Source organism: Montipora capricornis, chromosome 4 (genome assembly GCF_036669925.1).
Source record: "Montipora capricornis isolate CH-2021 chromosome 4, ASM3666992v2, whole genome shotgun sequence".
NCBI classification, from domain to species: Eukaryota; Metazoa; Cnidaria; class Anthozoa; order Scleractinia; family Acroporidae; genus Montipora; species Montipora capricornis.
In genome coordinates this window covers 50,128,104-50,144,429 of record NC_090886.1, presented here as the reverse complement: position 1 = coordinate 50,144,429, position 16,326 = coordinate 50,128,104, and the positions used below count along the sequence as shown (strand labels likewise).

The 16,326-nt window shown below is 38.5% G+C and overlaps 1 protein-coding gene across 1 annotated transcript in view; it reads right to left on the bottom strand.

Annotated features, from left to right (window-relative positions):
- The window catches only part of LOC138047271 (tetratricopeptide repeat protein 28-like), a 94,014-nt gene extending 78,158 nt beyond the window's left edge, over nt 1-15,856 (bottom strand). Inside the window, exons 1-3 of the mRNA XM_068894033.1 lie at nt 15,744-15,856; nt 12,502-12,576; nt 2,592-4,551 (exon numbers count right to left, since the gene is read on the bottom strand). Coding sequence (XP_068750134.1) covers nt 2,592-4,483 — 1,892 coding nt within the window. The 5' untranslated portion in view covers nt 4,484-4,551; nt 12,502-12,576; nt 15,744-15,856. The remainder of the gene's footprint in view (nt 1-2,591; nt 4,552-12,501; nt 12,577-15,743) is intronic.
- Between the last annotated feature and the right edge of the window lie 470 nt (nt 15,857-16,326).

The following is a 16,326-nucleotide window of genomic DNA, read 5'->3' as shown; positions in this document are numbered from 1 at the left end:
TAAAGGCGCTGTTACACTAGACAATTTTTCGAGCAACTTGTCTTTCATTTTTGTTTCGACAAGAGTTCTCACACTGCAAAGCTATTCGCTTGACGGTTGTTACACCTGGCAACGTTTCCTGCAATTTTTCTCGCTTTCGATGATCTCATGAGGTTAAAGGAATATTTCACTGGCTAAAGACGCAATCCGTTGCGACACAAGTTGCAGGGCAGATTTCACAACACGCATCGCTTGAAACCTTTGTTGCTAATTTGCGTAAACCAATGCGGAAAGTAGCAATGGATTTTACTTTCCGCGAAGGGTTTTGCAATTTGTCTCACCTTGTTTTTGGCAGTGGTAAAGTGTGCAACTTGCAACTTGTCTCACTAGTGCATGAAAAATCGCAAAATGCAACAGAGCCTAACATTAAATTAGGGTTTCAGTTTAAAAAGTAAAGGTAAACATTCGGTTCCTTTTCATGACCCGGATATCCAAATACCATCAGTTTACCCTTGCGACGGAAATGGTCTAAATTAAAGGCCATAGTATAGGCTGCCTGTAGCCTTTTGTTCCCTTGAGGCTCAAACCAACACTTTCAACCAACTGTACTATTTGGAAGGATTGAATCTACCCCAACTGTTTCACATAGCATCAAATGTTATGATACCAAATGAAACACCAATCATTTCATAACAAGGTGTGCTCATTAATGTGACGTAAAAGTTTATTATAGCAACATAAAAGCCTTCTAAAAAAATGCCCTATATTTTGTCTTCAAAAGCTTATATCTCAGAAACGAACTCAGTGAACTCATTTGTGGGTTAGCAGGCTAAGATAAAACTCTTTGCAAAGGTATAAAAAATTCTCTGCAGCGGATTCAGAGCCACCTTAAAATTTTCCAGTTGTGAAGGTGGCTATGAATCTGCTCCAGAGAATTTTTTCTAACTTTGCAACAGATTTGTTAGTTCCCTAACTATTATACCAAGAATTGAACTACTTTCGAATGCAAACACATTCTTTCACTTTGCTTAAAAACACTACCATAACTCGAGGGAGTAAGCCCTATAAATAACTTGGAAATTTATTAAGAAAAGATAAACGTCTTCTTTATTGCTGATGATTTCAATTCAATTTCACCGGTCGTTTCCCTTCTATTTTGTGATCTTTGAATGTTGCAAATGTCACGTCTCTTTTCCTTATCACGGTAAAAGTCTGATGTTAAGGGTGATCAGCAAAAGTGTTCTTTTTTTCTTTTCTTTCGAAACTGGCTTACACTCATACAACAAAAACAGTTTCAAAGATCTAAATAAAACATCATTTTCAGCAACTCAACTATAGCACTGTGATTTTGATCGCCATTGGAGCAACACTGACTGTTGAAGTTATATGAGAAACGAAGTATAAAAATAACGGGTAAAACTAGCATTTTACTATAGATCTAAGCTTTCTGTCATAATTTCATTTACAATAATCTCAGTCTGTTGTTTTAGTTAACGCAGTAAACTTCTACAAAACCTTTGGAGCTTGTTCTACTGGCATAACCATGCTTGTTAATCCGCTCTACTTTTTTTTACAAGTTCGGCAATCACTGAAGCGTCAGGCTATGCTAGGTAATCTTCTAGAATCTTCGACATCGATTCTGGAAAAAGAAAAAGAAATAAATAAAAACAGCTCCAAATATAGCTGGTTCTTTCGAGCATACACAATGCGCCGATGCGAATGGCTACGTGCAGGACGATGCTGTCTTCGAATTCCTTATAAAAGATGACGTAAAGAGATCTATGGGAGAACGGAAACACCGAAAGAGACATCACGAGGAGATAAAATGAGCCATCTTCACCAGTTAACAAAAAGCCAGAAAAGGCTGAACGAAACCAGTTTTTCCACCAATGTGAAGTGTATCCTTTAAATATGCTACTGTGCATGCATGTGGAAATTACATTTGTGACAAAAGTGTGTTAGAGGAAACTTTGAATTGCTTACACTACGAAGCTACAATCATAAAAAAAAAAACTGTTTGGAAGGTTAGCACTTTTGACGTCTTCATTGCTTCTCTCCCCTCCCCCCTCATTCAATAATGTGCAAAACTGAATGGTTTGAGTGGGAAATTGTTGAGTTACCTTCCAACATTGAATAGGGGCGAAGGGTCTATATAAGAGAAGGTGAAACTATTTATTTTGCGCTTTAACAGAAACGGATTGAAGTACATACAGCTATGGAGCGAACCATTTACATAACCTTCCCAACTACTTTTGTCTATTGTAGCAGCTCGTTATCATGCCATCTTAGGCCTATTTGATTCCTATCGTCAATTTTCCAATTTGAATGTACTCTTGTTTTCTCAGTTAAACTCGAACTTCACTTACCATTTTACCATTTTACGACCTTTCTCAGCAGCATACAAAGCTTCTTCAATCTCTCCATTCTTCAAAAGTGTCCTCCACAGAGCAGTGTATGAGACGCGATACGAATCACGAAAACTTATTTTCCATTCATCTTCGGATTTCAGACTATGTCTTGTTTCATCAAAATGTTTTATACTTAAACGATAACAGCTGAGGGCATTACTCAAGGAACCCAACAATTCATGAACATGACCTTGCGAAAACCACGCGATTCCCTCCCCAACCCTATTTCCTACTTCTTTAGCAATACTAAGATGTTTTTCGTAGTACTCAATGGCTTGTTTAAAATTACCTAGACTAAGATAGGCATTTCCCAGATTTCCATAAGCTGATCCCTCCCCAGCCCTATTACCTACTTCTTTAGCAATACTAAGATCTTTTTCGTAGTACTCAATGGCTTTTTTAAAATTACCTAGACTGAGATAGCCATTTCCCAGATTTCCATAGGCTGATCCCTCCCCAGCCCTATTACCTACTTCTTTAGCAATACTAAGATGTTTTTCGTAGTACTCAATGGATTCTTTAAAATTACCTAGATTGCCATAGGCATTTCCCAGATTTCCATAAGCTGATCCCTCTCCAGCCCTATTACCTACTTCTTTAGCAATACTAAGATGTTTTTCGTCGTACTCAATGGCTTGTTTAAAATTACCCAGTCTAAGATAGCGATTTCCCAGATTTCCATAGGCTGATCCCTCCCCAGCCCTATTACCTACTTCTTTAGCAATACTAAGATCTTTTTCGTAGTACTCCATGGCTTGTTTAAAATTACCTAGACTAATATACGCATTTCCCAGATTTCCATAGGCTGATCCCTCCCCAGCCCTATTACCTACTTCTTTAGCAATACTAAGATCTTTTTCGTAGTACTCAATGGCTTGTTCAAAATTACCTAGATTAAGATAGGCATTTCCTAGATTTCCATAACCTGATCCCTCTCCAGCCCTATTACCTACTTTTTTAGCAATACTAAGATGTTTTTCGTAGTAATGAATGGCTTGTTTAAAATTACCTAGACTAAGATAGCCATTTCCCAGATTTCCATAGGCTGATCCCTCCCCAGCCCTATTACCTACTTCTTTAGCAATACTAAGATGTTTTTCGCAGTACTCAATGGCTTGTTTAAAATTACCCAGTGTAAGATAGCCATTTCCCAGATTTCCATAGGCTGATCCCTCCCCAGCCCTATCACCTACTTCTTTAGCAATTCTAAGATTTTTTTGGTAGTACTCAAAGGCTTGTTTAAAATTACCTAGACTAAGATACGCATTTCCCAGATTTCCATAGGCTGGTCCCTCCCCAGCCCTATTACCTACTTCTCTAGCAATACTAAGATGTTTTTCGTAGTACTCAATGGCTTGTTTAAAATTACCTAGACTAAGATACGCATTTCCCAGATTTCCATAGGTTGATCCCTCCCCAGCCACATCCCCTACTTCTTTAGCAATACTAAGAACTTTTTCGTAGTACTCAATGGCTTGTTTAAATTTACCTAGATTGCGATATGCATTTCCCAGATTTCCATAGGTTGATCCCTCCCCAGCCCTATCCCCTACTTCTTTAGCAATACTAAGATCCTTTTCGTAGTAATCAATGGCTTGTTTAAAATTACCTAGACTAAGATAGCCATTTCCCAGATTTCCATAAGCTGATCCCTCCCCAGCCCTATTACCTACTTCTTTAGCAATACTAAGATGTTTTTCGTAGTACTCAATGGCTTGTTTAAAATTACCTAAACTAAGATAGCCATTTCCCAGATTTCCATAGGCTGATCCCTCCCCAGCCCTATCACCTACTTCTTTAGCAATTCTAAGATGTTTTTCGTAGTACTCAATGGCTTGTTTAAATTTACCTAGATTGCGATATGCATTTCCCAGATTTCCATAGGTTGATCCCTCCTCCGCCCTGCAGCCTATTTCTATGAAGATAGGTACTGCTTGTGCATATGTTTTGATGGCCTGTTGATGATCAGGTAGGTTGAGGTAAGCTTCGCCGAGATTAAAATGAGCCCTTCCTTCACGATACCTGTCTTCTACACTTATCGCAACGGCAAGCTCTAGCATTCGCTGCTCTACAGCCTCTAACTTCCTATCTACCATTTGTCAATAACTTATTGACAATTAAAACTTTTTCGATGAGATGATCCAATGTCAAATCAAGGATGAAGCTGGAAGGAAAGGAAGATAAAGACGCTTGATGTTTAGTCTGCTTTTTAGCTTCGAGACGAAAAAGTTTTTCCCACCCTATTCTTGCCCAGGGTGGTTAGTTAAGGGGTGGTATCAACGGGTTAACGCGGCGGGTTTGCCCTCACCTTTGCTGGAAATAAATCACGATTCTAGATGACATAATTCATTTGTTTTGTTAGCAAATAAACGGCCACGATTGTAGCAAACAGAGCTGCACCTTGGAATTGCGCTCTTTGAGTTTAAGAGCGAGAAGCATAAAGTAATAAGAGTTTATGGATGACTGCAGCTTACCAATAACTCCAAATCACACCCTCCTTTTTTTCACAAGTCAACCACTAAGCAAAACAGTTCTGCTTTACTTGCTTAATCATCAAACAAATAAAATAAAACAACTCATATCGAGTTCGGCAGTTGCAAAATTTAGCATCGCATTGCCAGTGAAAACCGAGTGAGCCAGAATGCTAGCACAATAGTCAACTAACGCTTTGGAAAGAACAAGAGCTTTAAATACTGCTTCTGAAAATTTTGCTTCTTGAATCTTTATGCATTCATGCCACTTTGTTTTGCATTTGACTTACCAATTGCTATATGACAGAACGAGTTTCATTTAATCAGAGAGGTCTAAACGTCACTTATCACTAAAAACCCAGCACAATGAAAATTTTAGCAAAGAAAAACTTAAGACAGAGGACTCGTCATAAAATGTCCTATTCACTTTTTTGATCATAGCTGACTGGGTTTTCATAATAAGTTATGAATGCACGCCAAGGATCACCGGTTCATTGAGCAAGTTAGAGAATTTATTTGTCAGCTATTGGAGCATTAAAATTACAAAGTGTGAAATATCATAAGTCCATCACATGTAGAAAGGAATTGCATTGCGTTTGGGCAAATGTCTACAACATACAACACCTGGTATGTTTGCCGATGATACGTATATAACTATGGCTCATGAAAATATATCCACAATTGAATGTTCCTTAAATAGTGATTTAGCTGCAGTACATGATTGGCTTCAGACAAACAAATTAAGAGTGGCTGCCTGTAAAAATCAGACAAATTCTTAATTTCGCGGCAAGGGTCGAAAATTCGATTTGGCTCATATTTCCATGGTAGATAGGCTAGGGCATGACAATAACTACTGGACAGTTTTTTCGGCAAAATATTTTTTTATTTGAGAGAAATATGCAAATTACCAAATTCCGTTAAAATCGCCATGTCACGCACCATTTTATTAAACAACTTTGAGAGTCTCGCATGCAAAACGACATTATTCGTCCGTCTTTAGAACACTCAAATATTTTTGTGCAATGTTTAAATGTGTGCTTGGTCGATTTTAGTGAATGTTGTGCTGTCGTTTTGGGTGGAAAATGATTAAATTTCGAAGACATGTATTTCATTCACTTAAAAGTGCTTCGTAAATATAGTTAATTTTCATCATGTGCGAAACCTTCAAATGGACTAAGCTTCTGCTGGTTGAATCGTAGAAGAATGGTCTACAGATTCCTGTAAAAATTTCTTTGGGCAAATGATTGTGAGCGACGCGAGAGCTTTTCAAAGTACGTTAAAAATGCAAATATTTGCCCTTCCGTCGTCAAATATCAATTGACTGGTTACCCATATATTTTAGAAAGCGCCACATGACTTGACCCATATTAAGTTGAAGTAGACACAGAGATGATAATTTCGAAATGTTCTAACCTTATTTGCTGCATAAGGCAGATCCAAAAGCCGATTTAACGTGTTTTTCCAGCCATTCGGCACATATAAAGCAGTACAGTTTCCTTCTGTTTACACAATGTATGATCTACATCGCCAACTGTCATCGTATTTAATGGTCAAATACCATATTTCGGCGCATCTGATCGCCACTGCATCTAACTCAGCAACGGCTGAGTCATTTGTGAATAGTTGCTCACTTCGCACAGCGCCAAAATACTACCACATCTGAACGATTGCTGCTTGAAGTTGAATACTTTGCAGCGGTTCGTCATTTGTTTGTCACGCAATGCTGTCGTCCCAGCCTAGAGGGTAGGGGTAGGGCAATTTCTATCCTGATATATACGTAACCATTTTGAGCACAAAATCTTGTTGAGTGGGAAGAGAGTAAATAAAAGAATATAAAGAATGACTATTTTCCCTTTGTCTTCTGAGTTGTCTCCTGTTGTCATCTCTTACGCGACCCGCTACCTACATTGCGTAACACTTTCAATCTCGTACCCAGAGTCCTCGGGCTTTTTTGCCAGCGGGTGAGCGCCCGTAGAGACTCTGGGATAATCGACTCCATTTTCCCAGAAAACGTGGGTTCCGGTCTTATTACGTACGCTTGAGTTTAACCGGAAACAGAAAAGAGAAAACCGTAAACAGTAGAAATGGCGGGTTGAAAGTGTTCGAGAAACAAGAATTTTAGCCTTACACACAAAGAAACTGGAGAAATGATCATTGGCTTGCTGTAAGAGCAAGTGAAGATGAAACCTCTGACGCTTTCGGTGAGTGTATTTTTAGTGTTTCAGCGTACATTCCATCGTTCAGAATGCCATCGTGCAAGCAACACGATCGACAATTTTTTTGTGGAAACGACACAAATGTCCTCTTCTTCTTCAATTTGATGTTTCTGTAATTCTGAATGGCTTCGACAAGACCTTATTCCACGGATTTCTCCTCAAAGAGACTGATGTAATGTTTTCCCACGGTACTTTTGCAATAGCAACAGTAATCACTTTTTAGCAGCGTGGGAAAATTCCCGTGCGGTATAAGACATAATTCAAACCTCGTCGTTTTATTATTTTTGTGATTTATATATTTCTGAGGTAGAAAAAATCAAACAGCACTGAAACTAGTTTTAGATTTTGAATCTCCCTCCAAATTCTGGGGCTTCCGAATTACTTACCGACTTCCTGTCGGACTGTCATTGTTACGCAAGCGGCCAATCAAAAATATAGTTCAAGTCGATTATCCCAGAGTCTCTCCGGGCGCTCACCCGCTGGCCAAGAAGCCCGAGGACTCTGGGTACGAGATTGTAACACTTTCGGCTTAAACTCGTTCCTAGATCTTTCCGCGCTGTGCAAAAGCAGCTTCCACAAAACCAAACAGTGCAAACACAAAAAGAAGTCGTCGCAGAATTTGTTTTCGAATACTCTCGCGACAGTCGGAGACTTTTGTGCGTCTTTTGCAAAGTTTTTTTTTACTCAAATAGGTCACGTTCGATATATCAATATTCTTACTTGCTCTGAGGCTTTAGGGATAATTATTTTGTAACTTTTTAAAGTTTCTTTTGTCTCTAAATTCCCGAAAGAGACTGGATACAAAGAAGACAACACCAAATATGGATGTTTGTCCTGAAAGCCTTGGGGCCATGTTAGAATATTGACGTGGCATATTGCTTTTCGCAACATACCGGTAATCATACCGTTACCCAACCCCTGTACCAAACGCATCATCTTGCGCGCGCTCGACAACAGACATTTTTTAAAACTGACAGATCTTCACAAGCCTCTCCCCAATTTGCAGTTTTTCTTACGCGTTCGACGTCACCCGATCTCCGCACGGAAACAAAATGTCACAAATTAATGCCTGAAGCGTTTTGTGAGATTCCGCCATAACAATTCAGAGCTGATGAAGGAAACCTAGTACCTAGATGCACTGCTGGATAAAGAAGGCGTGGCGACCAAAGACATACAACAGAGACTAAGTAAAGCCAGACAAACTGTCTACAGGTTGCGAAGAATTTGGGACTGTAACGAAATTAGCAGGAAGACGAAAGTTCAATTGTTCAAAACAATTGTCAGAGCAGTTTTGATGTATGGCTGCGAAGCTTGGAAACTCACGAAAACAGAAGCAAAGAAGCTGGACGCTTTCCAATACAAATGCATGAAACGCATACTGAGAATAAGATGGCCACGGACCATCTCGCACCAACAAATCCAGGAGACCACAGGAGTGAACAGAACGAGTGATGAGATCAGACGCCGAAGATGGAATTGGATCGGGCATATATTGAGGAAGAACAGAGAGGAGCACTGTGTTACAGCATTGGAGTGGAGGCCAGAGGGGAGGAGGAGACCAGGTCGACCAAAAACAACATGGAGGAGAATGGTTGAAGACGAAAGACGAGTAGCTGGGTGGCAATCATGGACGACTGTCAGAGCTTTAGCAGCAAACCGAAGTGGATGGAAAGAGAATGTCAAAGCCTTATGTGCCTTATGGCACGAAGAGATATAGAGATAGAGAAGGAAAGCCATACGAAAGACAAAGGAGACATTGGACTAGACCGGGAAGAGCTAGCGCGTGGTGGGACTTCTTTGTGAATGTAGTGGTATTAACTGTACATTTATTTCACATATGCACAATCCTAGGTCCAACTCGTTCTTATCGTTTTCCAACGTTTTAGTTTGGACAGATGAAACCAATGGGAAATTTAAACGTTAGTGTGGGCGAAAATATTTTGCTTCGTTTTCTTCGAGATAAAAACGCTTAAGCTTTACTGTGGCCGGGGCCCGAGTTAGAGCTCTTTCGGGGCGGGTTTCGGGGGTCTTCGTCTCATTCCCTTTTAGCATAAATCAACTAGTGGTTGAAAACTTTATCTAAATCCTCTTCACAGACACTTTGAGAACGCCAAGAGGCGGCCGTCATTAATTTTGTTAGCTGCTACACTAAATACTATCTATCACAGAATAGATAGTAGCGTAGCCAATCAAAGAACTGCACGCTAGCCCAGACTAAAAACGGATGAACATTCAACAAATTGTTTCACTTATTTTACAGTGCCCAATACAAAATATGGAAAGCAAAATACGAATATATCGACATCAAATATTTATATTTGTTTTACATTTTTTTTATTTGTTTGATTTTTTAATTATTATTATTACTATATACCCCTACCGGTGTAGCTACCTACTAAAATGATAGCATTGCGTGACGACCAAATAACGAACGCTGCAAGATTGTGCTGCGGGCGCCGACACTCTTGGGAGCAAAGGTAAAAGGTCGCAATCAAATGTAATATTTTGGTCAACTTGGTGTAGTACGTACAACACAAACAACTATCCACGAATTGCTTAGCAGTTGTTGACTTAGGTAGATGCAGTGATGATTATATGCCGCGAAAGAAGATCACAGATTCATGATATTCGACCACTGATTACGTTGACAGTTGGCGATGTGCATTAGACGTTGTCTAAACAGAAGCAAACTTTGACCGCTTAAAGGCGACGAATCGTGAAAGAAACACGTTAAATCGGCCTATGGACCTGTCTCTTACTGCCAATAAGGTTAGAAAATTTCGAAATTATCACCTCTGTGTCTATTTCAACTTAATATGGGTCAAGTCATGTGGCGCATGCTAAGATTTACGTGTAACCCGTCAATTGATATTTGACGACGAAGGGCAAATATTTGCATTTTTAACGTACTTTGAAAAGCTCTCGCGTCGCTCACAATCATTTGCCCAAAGAAATTTTTACAGGAATATGTAGAACATTCTTCGGCGATTCAACCACCAGAAGCTTAATCCATTTGAAGGTTTCGCACATGATGAAAATTAATTATATTTACGAAGTACTTTTAAGTGAATGAAATACATGTCTTCGAAATTTAATTAATTTCCACCCAAAACAACAGCACAACATTCACTAAAATCGACCAAGCACACATTTAAACATTGCACAAAAATATTTGAGTGTTCTAAAGACGGAAAAATAATGTTGTTTTCCATGCGAGACTCTCAAAGTTGTTTAATAAAATAGTGCGTGACATGGCGATTTTAACGGAATTTGATAATTTGCATATTTCTTTGAAATAAAAGGATATTTTGCCGAAAAAACTATCCATTAGTTTTTATTATGCCCTAGCCTGTCTACCATAAAAATATGAGCGAAATCGAATTTTCGACTCTTGCCGAGTTGTGTTTGATAATTACGGGCAGGGACTCTTAAGTTGCAATACCTCCAAAACTAGTTATATGACTATTGGTTCTCGGCAAAATTTAACAAAAGCTAAATTCATGAATTTAAAGATGGATGATTGGCCAATTGAACATAAGCCTTGTACTAAGTTATTGGGAGTTCATATTGATGAAATGCTAACATGGGATGATCAGATCAAACATATTTCATCTAAAGTCTCGAATGGCTTGCGAATGTTGTATTTAGCTAGAAAATTAACTGACAATCAAGAGACTCTTAAGACAATTTACTATTCACTTGTACAACCTTATTTTGATTATTGTGATGTTGTATGGAGTGACTGCTCCAAAACACGTGCTGACAAATTACAAAAGTTACAAAATAGAGCAGCACGGATTATTACTAGGGCTGATAACTCTATTCGATCAACAGCAGTGCTAAATTCTCTGGAGTAGTCTAACTTAGAAGAAAGAGAGAAAAGGCACCTGTTAATTACGATGTTTAAAGTATTCAATAACAATTGTCCAACGTATCTCCAGGAGTATTTTCATAGAACCTCAGAAGTTCACAATTATAATTTGAGGGGTTCGAACTATGACTTCCAATTACCGCTACCTAAAACGAATTTTCTTAAACGTTCTTTCTCTTATCGAGGTGCAAATGCTTGGAACCAACTGTCAAATCAAATACGTGAGATAAGGGATCTTGCAAGCTTTAAATGTTCGATATCATAGGGCACATTTCACCTCGCTAGGGCACATTTTTACATGGCTTGTTCGTATTATTATATAGTAAATTATGCTTGTTACTAACTATTACTATTATTTAAATTTCTTTGCCATTATATGATATTAAGCGCTAAGTTATACCTAGTTCATTAGTCGTTTTAACCTTTATATCTTGAAATTCTTGTAATTTTTTAGCATTTATACTTTGTAATTCTTACACAGCATGTCTGAAAACCAGCTTGCTGAGCCATTTACCGTGTTTAAATAAAGTTGATTGATTGATTGATTGATTGAACATGATACTTTATGTTTGACGCCTTTTAGAGGGGGACGTGGGGAGGGGGGGGGGGGCATTGAGGTCTAGAGACTGTAAACCCCCTTCTCCTTCTACAAACTGGATATCTGAACAAAATACTTTGTTGACGTGTGCATGATATGGACTAAACTTATATTCATGTTATAGGTATTTGTGGATACCTTGGTTGTGAATAACACATATCCTCTAGTTTGTCTTTTCGGCTTAAATGTAAGAGATCCAGATCCCCCAAAAATATAATCGTCACTAAGTGGATGGTAATACATCGCATCAAACACATCACTAAACACTAAGTGACCCAAGTTTTAAGCCTTGATTTCAAAAAGACACCTGTTTATTTTAACTAGAATTCCTATTTAATGGTCCGCCATTACTAACTTTGAAATATTTGAGAGAGCTGGATCGAGGAGAAAATAACGACAAAGACTCGTGAGTTAAAGAATGCAATGGGTGTGTACGAGGCTTTAGTTAATTAATATGGAGCACGGGAGTTTCGGGCTTTCAGACTTTTAAACTAGTGTTTTGCATATAAAATGAACTGCATTTTAAGCTAGTGAGTAAATGACATCACTTTCCCTAGATCCAACCCTCTGAGGTCCCATCGGTTAGTTTTGAACGTGAGTATTGGCGGACGGGGAAATCCAAAATTTACACTCAAAGTAAACAGCCTTTGGATAAATATCCAAGCTCAAAATTTTGCCAGTGAGGTGTTAAGCAAACACACTGAAAATCTGAAGAAAAAAGGAAATGATTTTTTGATCATAGTAGCACTTTAACTGCAGCGTGCCTGAAACTTTTGTTCAATTCAAACAAGTGTAACGGTTGTTTTGTAAAGCCTGCCGGTCTAGGATATTGTTAATTCGTCCTGAACTTTAATCAGCCGTTGGCGAACCGGTACAGTCAAGCAAACAGCGCTGGTTTCAATACTCTTTAATTATTAAAGTATTTACAATCATTAGCACGAACTTGAAAATTACTGACCTTTTTTCCTCAGTGAGTCACTCAGAAAGACACAGCATAGTGATTAGAGCGCGACCAAAGAAAGAAATCTGCAGTCTGATTTTAAAAAAAGGAAAAAAAAAAAAGAAACACAAATAACAAAATGGAAATACTCTTCTTTCTTGGAATGGTCCGTGCCTCGCAATTACTTTCTTTGCCTCAATGTACTAGAAACATACAGTTAGTTTTCGTTCCTTTGTCACAATGTGAAACTAATCTAAAACATTCAACATGAATTAAACTTTACAAAAAAGAGGGGGACATTGGGGTGTATTAGAAACCGCAAAACCGAAGAAAATTTTCATCCAAAACCGCAAAAACGTAAAAAAATTCGGCCAAAACCGAAAACCGCATACAAAACGGTCAAAAAACCGATACAATGGTGACAAGTGCGGCATACAGAGCAAACTACGCTAACACTTTATTTCATCAAAGTGTTTGTGAATGTCATGGACTTGTCTAAAGCCTTCATATCTTTTAGTATGTGCTAAAATCATAGGCTTTATTTCTGCTCATAAAGCAGCTGGTAATGGAGCCAAGTTAACTTAGAGGGGCTAGGTCACGCTATTTTCGGTAATTTTGTTTAATTTTGTTAATTAAGAGCTCTAAAAGTCAAACTGGCAGAGCAAGAGTCTTTCATTTGCAAAATCACGGCCACATAACAAATGAGAATGATTTTCCAGCTTTGTAAATGACATTTTGATATAAACTGATATAAATTTGAAAAAAGTTGGAATCCTCTCCAGTTTTGTCCGTCCATGTCCCTTCTTGGCTTCCCTGTGTTTTGTTAGAGTTCTTCTATAGTTTTGAACAGTTATTTTTATTTTTCAGTTAATCTCATTGCTGAAATTGCCTAAAATTGCGTGACCTAGCCCCTTTAGGAGAATTTGCACACAAATCCTCTATAAAATTTCAATTTTGCAATTGCAAAAAGCTATAGCTCTTTGAAACCTCCAATAAAACTCTCTAATTAAACATTTCTATTTGATAACTAAGACCTGACAGTTTGGAGATTCGATTGGAATGTTTAATCTTGGTCTAAAACATTTTTATTTTATTGAGGAAGCTAACCGGTACTGTTTGTTTCTTGTCTTACATGGCAGCAGGAACTTGCTCAAAGGTCAAATGTGGTAATAAAGAGATACTTACTTAAAACAGGAGTCGAATATTGAACCTCACCGTTTTTTTTTTTTTTTGGGGGGGGGGGGGGGGGGGTTTCCCACATAAAAAGGAAGGCGAGGGATGCTCGTCGGAAATTTTACATTTAACCCTTAAAGTAGACCAATCTGGGCGTAGCCCAGGCGTTTTTTGACCCCTAAAAGAGACCATATTATCCATAATACAGAAAAATAAAAAAATACAGCGACTTTTAATGATGACAAAGACATTATCATCTAATACTTTCACCTGCGTGAAGAAATATGAAAGTGTAAATAAACACTTTTATATTTCTTCGCGCTCGACCCTAAGGAGATTTTCACGGCTACATATGATTGCGTTTTGCCCAAAACACCCTAAGTTAGACCAAACTCCGAAATTTACACCCCTAAGCGAGACGACGAACATCCCTTCCCTTTTTATATGGAAGTCTTCCCCCTCCGAAATTTACACCCCTAAGCGAGACGACGAACATCCCTTCCCTTTTTATATGGAAGTCTTCCCCCCATCCCCGGGCACCCCCTCTTCCATCCCCGGGCACCGCCCTTCCATATCGCGACGTTGCACCAAAGAGACAATTAGTCGATGTCCCTAATTCATCTTGCTGGCCCTGGGAATTGTTGTCATCTGCACTGACTTCGTCACTACATTTATCAAAAACGTGCTGGCCTTTATCAGAGTCACTAGCTTCTTACTCATTTCCTGCTCGTTCAGATATTTATGGGGTCCTTCATCTTCATGCACTCCGCACCAACTCGGTCGTCATTCGACACGCGTGATCCCCTACCGTGGCATTTAGTTTGTCACGCATTCCTCTCAATGACTTAGGCGTTTCGCGGCTATAGATTGTTTTCATGTGACGTCTCCGGGAATTGAGCTCTGTTATCACTTAAACGTTTTCTTTTGTTTTGGAGGAAAAACAAGGTTACTGATCACGTGAGTGAAAACAGGCATCTTGTACCCTATGGGACCTTACATTCTATTTATCAGGCACTAGTACAACCTCATTTCAACTACTGCAAAATTGTTTGGTGAAACTGTGGAGTAACTTTGCAGGACAAACTGCAAAAACTACAAAACAGAGCTAAAGCAGCCCGTGTCTTGACCTACTCTAACTATGACGCCCATCTCAACAATTTATTTGAACTCTTAAATCCCTAGTCTCTCAAAGGCAAATTGAAAGACCAGCAATGGTATTTAAGTCCCTACAGGGACTAGCACCTGAGTATCTCTACTCGAAAATTGTCCATCGCGATTCTGGTTATTGTTTGAGAGACTCTGTGGATAAGGTAAATGTTCCGCAACCGCGCACAAACTACTACAAAAAAAACTTTAGCTATTTAGTGGCGCAGTTTTGTGGAACAATTTGCCATTAGAGCTAAGGGAAGGAGAGTCCCTCAATCAACTCAAACGACTGATTAAAGAGGTTATCTAAGCCATTATTTTAAACACGGCATTTATGGAAAGCAGCTTTTATTGTATGATATTGTGTAAGATAGTTAATGTAGTTTACATAGTTCTATCTATAAATTTTTAATTGTACATATGGTTTTTATATTGCTGATGAATTGCAACGTGGTTAAATAAAGATTAAATAAATAAATAACACTCTTTTCGAGATCAATTTCCGCTCAAATCTAGGAAAAACCGGAAACCAAATAATCACAAAATCGAAAAACCCAAAAAGCACATCGGATAATAAAACCGAAAAACCGCTCTTATTTTTTACGAAAACCGAAAACCAGATGCTAAAAAACGAAAAACCCGCAAACCGCAATGAACACCAAAACCAAAAAACCGAAGTCTTTCGGCACAAAAACCGAAAAACTGATCTAAAAAATAGGCAAAACCGCAAAACCGAAAATCCCAATGCCCCCCTCAAAACTATAACAAGCTGTAATGGTGTCAAAAGAAAAACGCACGCATTTTTTATCTTTAAATCGAGTTCTGAGATATAGTGATGTAGTGACACGAATATTTTTTGATAAGCTTAGCAAACAGAAGAGCATCTTTTGAGCCAACCTGATCTCGATTAACAATATGCTCCTATGGAGCACTTAACTTACCTTGTGCAAATAATTTGCAAATAAGACAGCGTTTAAACAATACAGAGATTACAGCACAACAAGAAAACAGCAGTTTGGAAGAACCGTGTTTACTTGGCGAAGGCACGGAAAGTGATTTGTTCAGTTGCAGTTTTGAATATATAGCGGAAATCATTCTATTATCAGCTCTGTGATACGTTGTTTTGACTCCAGCATTAATTATCACAAGTAAACGGAAAACAGGAGACTGACGGAAAATGAAATTACGTCCGGTAAAGATAAAAGAAAAAAAGTCTCCGGCTTTAAGAGTACCCGACGATTTAGAAATGAGCCTTACTGCCAGTAAACATGCACATCTAAGTAAACCAGCACGCTCATTTATTCTTCTCTCAGAGCTTTACGTCAGGGGATGTATCGAAAACCAAGCACTCGAAAACGAAGAACATAGCACGAAGCACACAAAAGGTCGAAATCGAAATAAGCACCCTAAGTCGAAAATGAAGCAATCAAAACTTGAAAGCGAAGCACCCAATTTGCCAGTAGAAGATCGCTTTGACCATAGGTAAAAACCAAATTTGTTATTGTTGATCAGAATAAAAATCAA